This window comes from Gavialis gangeticus, unplaced genomic scaffold, assembly GCF_001723915.1.
Source record: "Gavialis gangeticus isolate Ggan-Ray unplaced genomic scaffold, GavGan_comp1, whole genome shotgun sequence".
NCBI lineage: Eukaryota > Metazoa > Chordata > Crocodylia > Gavialidae > Gavialis > Gavialis gangeticus.
Genome location: NW_017729014.1, coordinates 17530406 through 17546384, shown reverse-complemented (window position 1 = coordinate 17546384; position 15979 = coordinate 17530406). Strand labels below are relative to the sequence as shown.

Here is a 15979-nt window from a genome sequence, read left to right as displayed (position 1 = left end):
TAAAAAACAAAACACAGTAGGACAAAATTTATACATTTGCTTTGATGAGTTGCATGTAATTAAAGGATGCAAGCACACTTAATTCCTTCTAGATGTACATTGCTGTTCCTCATAGTCCACGTTTAGATACAAAAGGCAAGTTTTCCACAAGTTTTTAAAAAGTTTACTTTATTGGTTACAGTTATATAAAATGTATCACAGTAGTCCCATCTAGCTGGTCATTAAGTGCTTGCAAGAGCTTAGGTTTTTTTTAATACAATGGATGAATTCTCAATATTCATTTCATGCCAGAGTGAAAAAGAGGACACCTCTCTTCATTTGCTCACCTGCACTTAAAACATGTCCAACAAGTCTACAATGTTCAAAAGCAAGGACAACCCCATTTGTATGTCAAACTGTAATTTTTAATGTTTTCATTAGAATAGTTTTTATATCACTCTCCAACAAAAGAACAATATAACTAACAGCAAACTTTAATACAAGAACACTCTCCAGATTAACAACCCAAAATAAAAACAAAAATGAAATTAATGTAAAATGTAAATCACATATAATACAATTGAAGTGTCCAAAACAATTTAAATAATTTTAAATATTTTATTTTTTAAACTTGCTACAAATGCTTTATACAATATTTCAACATAAAGTCCCCATAACAGAAATGTAACAAAATGGGAATGATAGTGAAAGTGAAAGTTAAAGTGGCACAAATTCACCAAACAAGTATTAAACTACAAATTTTAAGAGGTAGATTACTTTTTAAGTCAAGGAAAAACAAAACAAAAAAAGAGGGGCAAGGGGGTGCATAATGATACTAGCCACTTTCCATGAACCCAGTCATTAATCTGGAAGGCTATATAAATGCATGACAAATTGTATTTCCATGAAAAAAACTGTTTATGATCTGTAGGTCAATGCGTTGCATTCAGTTACTAGAAAATGATGCATAAGATCTTTTACAGTAATTATATATTTAACTTGCAAACTGTACATGTACATAGCCCCATTCCTGGCCTATTTATTAATAAAATGGTATCCAATTCTATAATATTCACAAATTGGTGCCAGTATTTCATTGCCATGGGAGGTTATTTGCATGTATAAAAGGAGATAGGGAAATTCATAAAATGTCCAAATCTGTGTTTTCCCCCACATTTACGTTGGCCAATTAAAAATGGGGCGAGGGTAGCAAGAAAAAGTAAATTATATCAGCCTAGGTCCTTCTCTACTTGAAGCATTTAAAAGAAAAGCTTCAAGAGACTCAACACACGACAAAAATACTTTGAGTGCAGCAATATTTGTTGTCCCTGAATCTACACTGAATTACTAATAAAACAGGGAACCTGCTCCGCAAAGATGAAATTGAACTTCTGTGTGTGTGTGCCTTTCATGAAGGTACGAGCTAAACGAGGAATCTGAGCTAGCAGGTAGGTCAATGGCAGCCAATTCTGTTTAGTCTAACCCACTTTGTTTCTTTTTTTTAGTACCCTTTTCTTTTCTGTGAATCATCCGGTAGCCCAGCATGTGTCAGGCACCAAAGAAGAAAACGTATGCCTGGCACTAAATGTTAGCAAGAAGCCTGCAGGCAATCAGCTGCATTTTATGATTGTGAGTCAGCTTCAGCTGGTTTCGCAAGCTTGGTGTATTTCACATCCATTGTCGTAGTGCTTATCTTAAGTGGAACATGCAACAGCTCTACCTTGTCATTTAGGGATTTTTGTTTTGTTTTTACAGGAGGTTCCTAGAAAATAAGAAACAAAAACTGAAGATAAATGACAAAAATAATAAACTGTCTGTGAAAGGGATATGCTTACAAAAGGGAAAACAAAAACTAAAGGGTGAAAAACAGACTCGAACACAATTTCAGAGTGAAGCAGATGGTTTGGAAATGCTTCTTAAGTTAAAATTTCCTGGGAAAGACAGAAACGTTGGTATGAAGAACAGAATCAAAGTCTGCCCACTGGTACCTGAGGGTCAACTAGTGCATCAAGCAGGGAGGATACACAGAACCCTTGATCCTTGGCATACATACCAATGGTGAATATTAGGGCTGTGCGAAGCTTCGGGTGGCGATACGATTCAGAAGAGATTTGGCCCGATTCAGATTCAGAGATGTCACCACTGAATCGAATCAGGGGACCAATTTAAAGGTCTGAATTGATTCAAAGCTCTCCGAATCTTTGGAAAAGATTCGGAGAGCTTTGGTGATTCGGGCAGTCCCCGGTGGCTGCAACAGACAGCTGCAGCTGACTCAGAACTGGTAAGTACCAGGGGTGGGGGAGGGGACCATGGGGTCTGCCAGCCCCCCTGACTCCCCCGTTCTCCCCCCAGCCCCCCTATGGCTGTTCCCACCTGCCCCAGCTCAGTACTTTAAAGAAAAGCCTCGGTGCTCACCAGGTGCTGCTGGGCAGGGGGGCGATCCCCACTGCCCCCCACTGCATGGGGGGCTCTGCCATGAGCCCCTCCACTCCCTCCCCAGGTGCCCCAGCTGGGTCAGCTCTGGCCCTTTAAGAAAAAAAGCCCCAGGACTCACCATTCCTGGAGCGGCCTTGGGGGCTCAGGCAGAGCCCCCCACATGGCACAGAGCAGTGGGGTACAGTGGGGATCGCCCCCTGCTGGCAGGAGCTGTGAGTTCGGGGGGGGGTTCAGTTTGTTTTTTTTCTTAAAGGGCCGGAGCTGGCCCATGCAGGGCACCTGTGGGGGAGCTGGGAGAGTGAGGGGGCCAGGGGGTTGGAGGGCTCATGCACAGCCCCCCTTCCAGCGTGACGCAGTGGTGGGCAGCAGGGATCGCCCCTTGCCCGGCAGCACCATCTGGAGCTTTTTATTTTTATTTATTTTTACACGTGCCAGGAGCTGGGGCAGCCATTGCGGGCTGCGAGAGGGGCGGGGGATGGGCCTGGCCTGGCTGATTCGGCTGAATCGAATCGGGACAGTGATCTGAGTCACCGAACCGAACCACTGCCCCCGCAAATCAGCCAAATCCGAATCGAACACTAGCTGCTTCGCACAGACCTAGTGAATATGCAAAATCTGTTGTCAGGAATTCAGAAGAAATACTCCCACAAGATACCAAATGTCCCTTTTTAGCAAAACCATTCATAAGACTAGCCCAGAACATATACTGCAATGGGGAACATGGGCGATTGGTACCTTCCGAGTCTGGGGGGCACCAGATCATCGACAGGGGGGAGGGGTGGGGGGCTCCGCAGCAGCCCATCGCCAAGCCAGTGGTGAAACCGTAAGTGCACTTCCGCCGGCACTTCCGGTTTTGCGGCTGGCGCTTCCAGGGGGTGCACGTGCACCCCCTATATATAGTCAATGATGGGGAACACACCCTATTTGAGACTATGTCAAAGCTCTCCTTCAGTAACTCCTTGTTCCCTGCAGAAACATGAAACACCTTAAGTATTTACAGTCATTTACAGAGGATCACTTTGCACTGCAGCTTAAATCGTTCATCCTGATGCAAAGATGTGTGCCTCTAGGTCCAAATTCCTCTAATCTCCACTATACTGTCTCATGAAAAATCTTTGGCTAGTAAAAACAGTCTGTTACAGACAGCACTATAAGAAAGCAACAATTTAGAGGCAAGTAATAGAGACATTAAAGTACTAGGATAATCTGGGCTGGTTGATTTCTCTTGTTCTTTGAAGACCTTGAATATATTATTTGTCTGAAAATTCAAACCTTTTCTTGCTTCAATTTCTTTCTTTCTTGTGTACGTGTATATCCTTGTTATTCTTTTACGGTTCAAAAGAACTGCTGTCTACTTCCCTTATAACCCACAGGCCCGTGCTGAAACCTCTTTTTTGAAACAAAATATTTCCTTAAAACTGCATTGGAAGGTATTTAAATCACAAGCACTGTACTGTAAGCAGGGAAAAAAAAAGCAACTCTGCTACCACTAAGTCTTGGAATAGTTTATTTGGATAGAAAAGAAATAAGACTCAGTAGCTTCTTTGTCCATCACATTTGCGTTTTGAAATACCCAGAGAAAGCAAACTTTGCTATTGGAAATCCTTGTTAACTTTTGCAAGGATATATTAGTGATTCAGGAGTCAACAGGACAACTTTTAATGGGATTCCAACTTCCAAAATATTGAAGTATGCTTCAAACTCTTCTGGTGATCAAGAAAACAGGTTTGCTCAAAATGAAACTAGTATATCACCTTAATTCCAAGCCTCAAATTTCCATTTAAGATAGTGTAAGAGATTTTTGACAGAGGGGAGCATTCACATATATTATTTGATAAGCTCAATTTGACCATGTTATCCCTAATCAAAATGTATGACACTTTCAATCTCTCTCAATTCTTTGAAAAAATCCTTTCGTTTTTAACTGTTCCCTATTTAAATGCTTTACTGTCATTTTCTCAAACTGTTTGCTTGCAGACAGGTATACAGGAGAACACAATGAATGGTTCCAAAAAGGTTACATAGCTTATTAAACCTGAAGTGACTTTTACTCTGCATAATCTCAAAAAAAACAAACAAAAAACCCAACCCCCAACTCCTCCCCACCCTGACAAAAAATAACAAACCACTACTAAATCAAATTTAAGAGAAAGCTCTTTGGCCATATAAATGCAATGAGAATTTTTGGTTGAAGATAAACTCTCTCTCTCTGCATAAGCTTTTGGATAAACTCAAGTTAAATATGGAAACTCAGCAGCTTTGAGGCAGAGCACTCCGGGGACTGACTGGCATTAAAGGATGAGAACACGCAGTCCTCCAGTACAACAGGTATCCCAAGAGGTGGGGACGGAAGCAGAATGGAGTATAATGGGATGTTGGAGGACCTAGCAAACCCCTGTCACGCTTTTTAGAGCACTTCGAAGATGTTTCTCATTTTCTGAGGATTGTTTTTGAAGCACTACTTCAGCTTATGAACATCTGCCCACTGTTTGGAGCGCTCCAAATGTTACGTCTATGCAAAGCCTGAGAGAACTAGTTAACATAGTTTGGCCAATAAGTACATACTTGCTATGCATTCATTTATTAAACTATCTGCATTACCCTGCACATTAGGCACAGAATACTTGCAGAGATCATCCACACTATTAGGTCAATGGATGAGAAAGAACCCTGACATACATATCTAATCTAGAATGTTTCATGTATAATTGCACACGGGATGTTAAAGCAAGGTCCTCTCTCAAATGACATACAAACTTTAAGTTAATTAGCCTTCACACTGACTGGTTTCCGCCCCCCAGGATTTCCATTTAAGTTTGCAGTTCAACCACTTTCTTCAGATGACGTTCATGGCACGACGTGAACAAATGCATAAAGCATGTACAACATACTCAGCCTGACTGAACTGCTAACCATGCTACAAGTTTTGCAACCTTCTTTAATTTAAAATTTGAGATAAACTTGAAAAAGAGCTGGAGAGAACCCCGGGTATAAAACATGTTCCTCTTTTAGTCAAACTGAGTGAAGAGCTTACCTGAAGTCTTTTAGTTCTTGTTTTGCACTGCTTTCATCTCTCTTGCTTTCTATTGTGTCTGCATTAGCTGCCTGCTGTAAGCTTCGCGTGACAGGTCCTCCAATCCTCTCCCTATATTTTACACTGAACCTGTCTGCCTTCTTCTTGCTTGCCACAGCAGACTTATTTGGCAAAACGGCTTTATTCCTCTGTATTCTTACATGCAACTTCCGAGACGCTTTGCTCGAGATTCCAGAACTGTTCTTAGCTACCGCTTTCGGTTTTTTCCCTTCAGCATGAGTCATTTTGGACACTCTCATGGGGCTGGAGTTCCTTAAAGAAGATGATGAATTTGGCTTTTTTGATCTAAGTGGAGGTATGAATTTTACATTTTGCTTGGATTTGAAAGATGCAGAGGGCAACTGAATCTGCGTGGGCCCCGAGGTTCGTGCTCTCGTTTTTCCCAAATGAGCCTGCATACTCTGCATTTTGATTTCGGCGTCTGCTGTTCGCCTACGCTGGTTGCTGCCTTTATCACTGCTTGCAAGTGATGAGGAACTTCCAGCTTTTTTTGATGAGCTTTTTTTCGAGGATGGGGAGACAGGTTTTTTGGGGCAACTATACGATGCGTGTTTGTTCAAACTTCCAATGTAAGTGAACTCTCTGTTACAGTACGGGCAGATGTGAGAGTCCGACTCGGATGCACTATTTTTCAAGTCGGCCTTCTGTTGTGCAGATTTCTTTTTTTGCAAGATTGCTTTCTGGACAAGCTGATTTTTCTTCTTCAATGCACTTAATTTTAGTTTACTAGAGGACATTTTGCTAATCTCAACGTTGAAATTAAGTCTCTTAGGTTGTCCCATTCGCCTGAAAGCATTCTTTCCAGTGCCAGCTATAACTACCACACCATTTTTAGGCTGAACAGTCTGTTTCAGTGGTACTGGATTTTTTTTGGGTGTATATCTCTTTTTATCACTGGCAGAGGCGCATGCCAAGATGTGTTTGTGTAATTCAGGCATGTTATCAACACTTTTCCCACATTTTGTACAACGAATGGCAGTAGTGAAAGTCTGTGGAATATTGTGGGTTGTGAAATTTGTAGCAGTGGCACCAATACCCATAGGATTTCGGTGGTGATACTGAAATGGAGGTGGCTTAAAACTCGGATAGTGTTGATTGAGGCCCATACGGACATCTGGGTCTTTTGCCTTTACTCCAGAAGCCATTATTTTTATGGTTGTATAAAGCTCTTCAGAGGAGTCATTTAGGTCTTCATCCTCCTCCTCTTTAGAGAGTTCTAAGGAATCTTCTGGTAGACTTTGCATATGTTCGATATTTGCTTTAGCAGGATCTGTAAAATTCTGGGGTCTAAGGGTGCCACTTTCAAATTCATGATGTGTGCATTCTTTATCCGGATGGAGATCTCGTTGATGCTGTTGCAAATTGCATAAAAAAGCAAATTCCTTTTTACATACTGAGCAAACAAAGATATTTCCTACCCCATGAAGCAAAAAGCGATGCTCTGACAAGTCCATTTTATCTCTAAACAGCTGTACACAGAATTCACATTTGAAGGGCCATTCTTCAGCATGAACAGATAAATGCTTAGTTAGGTCTTTAATAGAAAGAAAGGGTGAATCACAAACATTGCACACAAAGCTTTTATTGAATGTTTCTTGAACTACACCTGCTTCACTTGAAGTCTGTGGATCTTCCCTTGGTTTCTCATGTTCACTTTCCATTTCTTCTTGCTTAAAAGCTATGATGGGCAGGGGGTTTTCTAGATTATCAGCAGGGGAAACAACAGAAGAAACTACTGAGAGAGGAGGAGGAGAAGGAGATGAAGAGGATGAGGAGGAAGAAAAAGAGGAGGAAGGCGATGACGAGGAGTGCGAAGAGGAGGAAGACGACGAGGACGAGGAGGATGAGGACGAGGACGAGGAGGATGAGGACGAGGACGAGGAGGAAGAAGAGGATGAGGAGGAAGAGGAAGTAGAGGAGGGAGAGGAGGAGGGAGAGGAGGAGGAGAGTGTAGGAGGGCCAGGTGAAATAGCAGAAGTGAGAGGATCAACAGAAGGTGCAGGGGATGGAGAGGGGGATACTGTGGGTGAAAGGACGGGAAGTGGGGACTGTGTTGTAGCATTTGAAAGTGGTGATGGGCAAGGAGTGTGAGTGACACTGGCACAGGCATCTGAAAGGGGTAAAGGAACAGTGGGAAGGAGTGGAGGGGGTGATGTAGCAACTGTTAAAACAGGGGGACAAGGTGGTGGGGAAGGAGGATTTGTTGGAGTTAGGAGAGGGGGTAGCTGGCATGAGGATGATGCAGACGACATCTGAGGCAAAGGTGAAGTACAGGAACTAAGTGAATGAGCCTCAACAGAAGGCGCAGACAGACTAAGCTCAGTGTCGGGCTCTGGTTGTAGTTCTGTTGATTTACATGGACTGAGGGTCCTATTCAAATCTGGTGTGCTCTCTGCAGCTGCATCCATCCCGTTATATTCATTCAGTAGAACTTTTTCTAACATGCACGTGGTCGGTTTCTTCTTAATACTACTACATGCTGGCTGCACCAGATTATTTTCTTTATAGTCTCTAACTTCAGTGTCACTGCAAGGTTTCTTATGCACACTTAAATCTAATACAGATTCCCAAGGAACCTGGTTCTTACTTTTGACATCAGACCGTTGCTTTACACCACTGGACAAATCTAACGGCTGCTGGTTGCACACATTACCGAAGGTAGGAGGGCCTGCCCATTCCTTAGATATTTTGTAGTCTTCAAAGCAAAGAGGGCTCATGGTTTCTTTTTCCTCCCTTCCAGTCAAGCTCCATGCAGGCGAGTTGCTGTGGCTTTCTAACTTTGGCATCTTTGAACCTAGAACTGTATCATTCCACACAGTTTTCCCATCACCCAGTTTGCCAAAGTCCCGAAGGGCTGGACTGTGCTGCGGAGAACTAGGAGGAGAGCTGGTTCTTCTCTTAAACCTACTAGAAACTGGAGGCAAAATGGGTGATGATGCAGCAGGTCCTAATTTAGGAATTTCAGTTGATGTAGTTATCTTATTACCATCCTGTGTCTGAAGCAGTTGTTTTAATTTAGATGACAAATACACACTTTTTTCTTTGTGAAAAGGTAAACTCTCAGCTGTTGAAATGCTAAGAGGAAGATTTAATGAACCTGATGGCGTTACAGGTTCTGGATCTACTTCCGTTTTTATTTTTGGTATAAGAGGAGGACTAGCTGTTCTTCTCTTCTTTGATTCATTGCTTCCACTGCTTGAGGGCTCCTTGGGAAGATCATTCACATGCATCTGCGTAACCTTTACATTTTGAGAAATTTCCACTGTGACTGGAGTAATTAAACAATTTAATCCATACAACTCTGCAGAGTTGGATTCCATCTCAATCACATCACAATTGCTAGTGCTACTATTGGACTGAATTTTACCATCAATATAGTAGTTTAAATTTTCAGAAATATTGCTGGAAATATCCATAATGTATACATCATCTGCTTCACCTTCTTCTTCTAACTCTGTATTTGCTATATACACATTCTGGGCTGGTTGGGCCTGTTCTGTTTGAAGCTGTGGTTCTTCAATAAAGCATCCTTTTCTCCTGACACCTTTGGGAATAAGATGACGTTCATGAACCCTACGCTGGTGCCTACGCATGTTGGTGTGAGTTCCAAAAACCTTTTTACAATATTTGCAAGGATGCAATTCTTTGGGTTCCTTGTTCTCTTCCACAAAAGCACAATTTGACATTTCTTGGGAGACCTTCTCAGGATCCAAGATTGCAGAGTCTTGTGCAAGATTAGAAACATTTAGTTCATCTTTAAGACCGTCATCTACAAGTATTTGGTTATCAGCAATATTATCTGACTGCTGCGAGGAAGCTAATGTTAAGAATGGTTTCCTTTTTGGCCCTGCCTCATGACGCCGCTCATGCCTTCGCCGGTTAATCTGAGTACCAAAGGCTTTCCCACAATAGCGGCATTTGAAAGCATGATGGACAGTAGATATGTGGATATGCATGTGACGTTCAAGTCCTTGCTTTGTTGTAAATTTCCTCTCACAATGCTGACAGGGAAACATGAAAGTTTCCTGGAGGTCGCCATTGGATTCACCTCTTACTTTAGGAATTTTCACAACTGGCATTTTTTTTGGAGAGCTTTCTGGAGATTCTTCTGACATACTTCTTTGTTCTTCTGGAGAGTCCAGCTTTTCTTCACACAGGAGAGACTCTTTTCCACCACTTTCGATGGGCATACTGGCATCTTCCATCTCCTCTTCATCTTCGTCCTCCTCCTCTTCCTCCTCCTCCTCCTCTTCCTCCAAATCGTCTGATGTAATAGCTTCTGATTTCTCTTCAGACATTATTTGTTGCTCACTTGTAAGACTGGGGATCACCAGTTTTGGAAGCGCATCTTGATTTACCATCTCCTGAATCACAGCTGTTTGTTCCAATGAAAGCACAGCAGAAACAGAAGGCTTTTCATCTTCCTCTTTATGGCCTAACAAAGTCGGCAGAGAAAAAGCATTAGTTAGTTTACTAATTCACAATATCAAGTTCCTTTCTTCTATCCTTTCCCCTCACACAAGTTATTTAACATGCACAATCCCTGGAACGTTACTCATTCTATTCTTAGGATGCAGTCTAGAACAAAACTGTATTCCGTTTCTTTTTCTGGACTTTTACTTGGCCGAACGTAGGGGGCTCCTTTCATTCAAATACACTGAGGAACTGTGAAACCCTGTGACAGCACACCTATTCCAAGAAACACACTACTTGCTTTTGGTTTAATTTCATTTTGAAATGTTGTATGTTCTGTTCTGTTGAAAAGTCTTGGATTAAATTCAATTAACTTTTCTTATTGCTTGTTAATGAAGGGAAGCAAAACAGTAAGCAGAAGTTTTGCTCTTCACACCTCAGCACAGTTTACACCAACATTAAAAAGTCAGCAAAATTAGTTTGAAAGGTTGTTTTTCAAACATTTTTACCCAAAGCTATTTTGATTTTTGTTTGACCTAGAAAGATATAAAGCCCCAGTCTGGGTTTTTGCTTTTAAAAACAGTGTAATGCTTTTCTCATTAAACCAATTGTCCATTTCCTAACTTCTAGTTCCCAATTAGATGTAAAACAGACTTTTGAATCAAACACCACAGACTCCTCTTGCTAATGTAAAGCGTCTCCAAAAGCACACATGCATGCCAGTTTTATCTACTGGCTTCCAGATGCAAGTATCATCCACAGAACAACTGGCTGCTGACAAGCAGCGTGGTAACAAGCTATCCATAAAAAACTTCCCCTTTTGCCACTTCCCAGAGGAGCTTGTCAGATGCACAGATTATTATTATTATTATTATTATTTTGGTGAGTGACAAGAGGAAACTGGATGAAAGGAACCTGAACGAAAGTTAGTAGTTGCTGCCCTCACCACCTTCACTTATACCTCCCCCTGTTCCGGCAGTGCTAGGGAAGACAATCTTTACATTCCTGATATTTTTAAACTAAAAAACAAAAACAAAACCAAACAAAAACCTCAACAAACCACAAGTGGAAAAAAAAATCATACAAACCTTTAGGTATTTTAGATGCATCAGAAAGTGAAAAAGAGCATGAAGCCAATTTTTAAATAATCTTTGCAGGTCACCATTTAGATAAATCAACCTTGGTGTTTGTGGCCAGCATTTTATTCTGTTTGCATTGTATTACATTTTACGTACCTCAGCCCAAATGGCTAGGCAAGACACCAGGGCAGGCAGCTGCTACACAGTGCAATTAATCTACCAGGATTCCATGAGTTGCATCGTTGTCCTGTTTCTAGGATTTTACAGAAGAGGACCTATATATTGGAGGGCACTGGATTTTGTTTAACTTCCATATTAAACTAAATGTTCTACATTGCAAGAGTTACAAACTCACAATAAATTCTTCTGAAAACAAACTGGATTAAATAAGCTACCTACCACTTTAAATAGTTGTGCAAACAGTGTAAAACTACTTCTCAATAGATAATAAATGCAATGAATGCCTTTAAAATACAATTAACAAAAATAAGGAAGTTAGATGCTTGAAATCTCTTACCCTCTTTAGAGTCCTTCATATCTCTGGAAGTAAAATCTAAATCAGTCTTGTTCTGCTTTGTATCTGTTGCCTTCTTTCCTTTGTTTTTACCCTCTTGGGCTTTTTTCTTCCCTGAAAAAAAAAGAGGGGAAAAAATGTGTATTGCTGCTCAGAAAAGTGTGCGAGAGAGTGAGTGCGTGTTCCCAGCCTCAAAAAATGGCACATAATTGATTTAAAAAAAAAAAAAAAAAAAAAAAAAATCAAAAACTAAAACTAACATTCAAATAATGAATAAAGCATATGCAAAAAAGCACTAAAGGGCAAGGCACAGAATGAAGAGAAAAAGGTGAAAAACAACATATCCAGCTTAATTTGACACCCTGTCAATTACTGTAAATTGATAAAGCAGTAAGTGAGGGTCTAGATGAAAATTAAATGAAAAGCAATGCTACAATGAGCTTTCCAGTAACAGAAGATTAAAATAACTTTTTCTTTGACAACACAAACTCAGAGGACAGAAGTAATTGAGTTTACATAAGTAACTCACTTAGACCCAGTTACATGACACTTTCACTGGGATACCTAGATACCACTACCATACAAGGAATATAAAATTGCCTCAAATATTAATGCTTTACATCAATCTGGGGGCACTCAAGTGAGGATTAACAGGTCTTTCATTCTGCATCCTGTATGCTTCTATGTAGATTTTTTAAATTAATGAATTTGTAGGTGTAGGAAAGATATCAAAAGCAAAAACTGCATAGGTATTACAAAGAAAAAAAACCCCCCTCCATATGATCTTGATGAGCTACAGAAAAAATATAGAAAAAAACTGACATAAAGAGTGATGACATCTGCAGAAGCAAAAATCAGGTAATGAAGGAAATAGGTGATGGTTAGCAGAATTACAGACTTAGTCTGTTGCACACATAGTAGATGCTTAACATAAGCAGGAATAAATGCAATGATGATACAATGCCAAAAAATGCCAAAGAAACACCAAAACAGAATAAACTATTTATCCATATTGCATAAAACCTGAGCAGCACTCTGATAAATATGACAAACCTAACAAGACAGGAAGGGGAAAAAAACCCAAAACAAACCCTTATTTCTAAAGTAAGACCTATCAAGACAAGTGAAGACCTGAACACTGTCACTCTAGATGACGAGACGAATAATTCACTGCTCAAAAAATAGCCCATATGTGGCAGCAAAAAAACCCAGAGAAATTCTCCAAGAAGAAAAATGCAAAGGAAAGCAAGAATCTAATGATGTGATTTTGGACACAAGAAAACAAAAAGCCTGCTGAATGAAAGGAAAACCCAAATATGGCATCACCCAAATTCTTAGTCATTTAAGCCCAATACAGCATACATGAAATGGCTCTGTGGTATGCACTCCAAGTTTTTCTCCTTGTTTGCAAACATGGACTCTTGCCATGCACAAAATAATCAAAAGGGTAGGGATACTTGCAGTGTAGGGTGGAAACACATTTTCCTTATGCCTTCATTCAGTATAAATCCTTGACAGTCTAATACTTCTATATTACACTGTTCCCTTCAAGCACCTATACACCCAGCCATTGGAGTGATGCCACCACTTCTCTGCTAGCCTCTCAGACAAAAAAAAATAACTTAACACGCTGACCTTCCTCTGGCCAGTGAAACACAGAATTTAGAAACATACTCTGATACTTAAACAGTGGACTTACCTGGCATGACATGGTCTGTATGTTATCTGAAGTTGTTCCTTTACTCCTCAAGGAATTTTGTACTTCTGCTAATGTTTTGTTACTTCTGAACAAACTTTAAGAAATTTGTTGTTTCTGTAATTGTCAAAGGATGCTGCTATACTTCCTATGGGTCAGATCACTCAAAGTCACCTTTCCATCACAAAAGAATAATTACTATTTTTATTTGGATCCAAAAATATCAATTCATTTTTTCAAGGAGGATGGAGAAAATATGGATTCAAGTTTAATTTGTTCTCCAAAGCTTTCTTAGCGTGCTTCAGATTTTTTTGAGTCACTCGTTTTACCAGTCTTCTATTGCATCAAGAAATGACCTACGCAACTGAAACCAGGCACAGGTTTAGCACGTATGGGCTGCTCATTAATATATGCGATACTCCCTCTCTAACCTAGTCATGTTTCATTACATTACCCCAAACTGTAATATTTTGTTTCTATGGAATTTCCCTGGTCCTATAAGCATGAGAGGAGCCACCAAAATCTGGGAAAGTGGGGCTGGAAAAATGTTTCAGTGTGCTCTCCGATGTTCACAGACTGACTGAAATGAGTTTAAGCACATCTCTGCCTGCCAGCCTTGACAATTCAATATTACATCAGTTCATGCTTCTCACAACCTTTGCTGTTGTGTTAGAACTGCAGACTAAAGGACTCAAAGCTGGATACCGTCAGCCATCTGTGCTAAGCTACCTGTGATTCCTGTTAAAAGTAGACAGCAGCGTAGCTGATGCTCCTGTAGCTCTAGCACACACATTAAAGAAAATGTCAAATTAAAAGTATATTTAGAGAGGCCCAAACACTCAGCACAATAGTGTTAAAAAAAAAAAATCACCTTATTCGTACATCCTCTCACGTTCCAATTTTTATACAACCTTTGGATAAAGCCTCGAAGTCTCTGAAACAACTTTGGGCTTGAGGCCTAATAACAGCTCCTTGAAAACACCAGCAGAATGCTACAGCTCCCTCTCTCACTCCAGATCAAGTCAGGTTTGGAGTGAGGAGGAAAAGTGATCTCTTGGTTTACAGATGAAGAGACCATGTGTTCTGGCCCCCAACAGAGATATTCTACGATAACAAAAAGTGCTCTTAAGACCAGGAGTCTCTCAGGTCCTCCTCACCTCTGTGTCAAATGCATCAGAGACTTCAGACCGCATTTTCCTTGGCTTGCATCTTACTACAGGCTATTTGAGTGAGACAAATTACTGGGTGGACACTTTTAAACTTAGAGGGCTACATTTCAGCCTACTGCCAGCCTGTCGTAAGAACTCTGAAATGGAAGCACAGACATATATTTTGGTAATTAAGCTGTTAGGTAAAATTATGTGGAAAGCAGTCGCAAGGAGTTTGCTCTTACTTTTGTTATATGTTAAAATAATATAAACTTCACAAAACTGTCCCTTTACAGAAGAAAAAAAGAAAAATGCAATCCCAAAACTATGATTCTGAATTGGGAAATCAATAGGAGAGTAGGCTTCATAAATGAATTTTAGCTACTTCATCATCAGTTACTCTATGTCACTGAACTGCTTGTGATGTACTAAAAGTCCTCTTAGTTTCAGCGTGGAAAGAAGGTAATTTGTAAGTTCCCTGTTGACAGCCTCCTGCTTAAAAAAAAAAAAAAAGCCTAGTTGATACAGTTGGAAGTTTTTCAAGTTTGTGACCTTTAAACTTAAATACACTGGATGTGAAGATTCATCTAGTACTTGCCTTTGCTCAGAATAGCCAGCAAGATGATTTGCATGCACATATAATTTTAGATTTGTCAGATCAACTTCTGAAGAGGAATAAAAGATTATCAACCACTTTCCCAAGTTTTCCTCCGATGTAGAAGTTAGTCTCATCCTGCCATCTCTTTCTGGTTCGTAGTTCTTTTCTAAAGGTAAATCAGACTCTTCGTGCTCAAGCGAGACAAACCTGAAGACTGCCATGCTTTACCCACTACATTTCCAAGCAAAAGCAATATCTGCAACACCCAAAAAGATGGATACCAAGTGATTAGCCAATGATTTTTGTTCCTTAATATTCTTGCAAATTAAAGGGTTCAGGAGCCAACAGAAGCCCATGGAAGAAAAAACACAGAACAGAACCTGGTGGAAGCCTGAGTATAAGTACACATGTGCACTTACCATCAGGTTCCTGAAGGGTCCTACATGGCTGCTACTGCCAGCTGGATCCTCCACTTGGTCTAAACAAGAAAGATACAGGAATGAAACATAGGGACAGTGAAATGGAAACAATGACAAAAGGGTAAATGAAAGGTAGAACTCAATCTATATGTGTGTATAAAAAGAACTGCAAAAGAGAGATGCAAAAGAAAACTGAGTGAGAGAAAGAGATGGAGAACAGTCGAATTTCCTACAGTGACACAGGTCAAAAGGGGAATGGCCAACATTTATAATTTTTGGCTTTCAGTGGTGTTTCCATTTTATCTTGCCACGTTCAGTTAATAGAAAACGTGCTTCTCTTCTCTCTCTTTGCCTGTTTTTGTAATTAGTTGGGCCAAGTCCACTGATAGCTCTTACACTATTACAACATCACAACAGTGTTTGCTATCAATCACTGACATACTGTATTTACTTACATATCGCACGCATGCTTTCCCCAAAAGTCAACCCTCCAAAACAGAGGGCCGTCTTAAGTGGAAGGCTGATTTTTCTCCAGTAGACCAGAAACATGAAGACACTGTGCTTCGAGGTGACCACCAGCTTCTCTTAGGGGCAGCAAGCAGC

General features: G+C 40.4%; 1 protein-coding gene across 1 annotated transcript in view; it reads right to left on the bottom strand.

Annotated features, from left to right (window-relative positions):
- Positions 1 to 3905: 3905 nt before the first annotated feature.
- The window catches only part of PRDM2 (PR/SET domain 2), a 92554-nt gene continuing 80480 nt past the window's right edge, over positions 3906 to 15979 (bottom strand). The window contains exons 7-9 of the mRNA XM_019511876.1: positions 11519 to 11629; positions 7445 to 9944; positions 3906 to 7318 (exon numbers count right to left, since the gene is read on the bottom strand). Of these exons, the coding sequence (XP_019367421.1) occupies positions 5446 to 7318; positions 7445 to 9944; positions 11519 to 11629 (4484 nt within the window). The 3' untranslated portion in view covers positions 3906 to 5445. The remainder of the gene's footprint in view (positions 7319 to 7444; positions 9945 to 11518; positions 11630 to 15979) is intronic.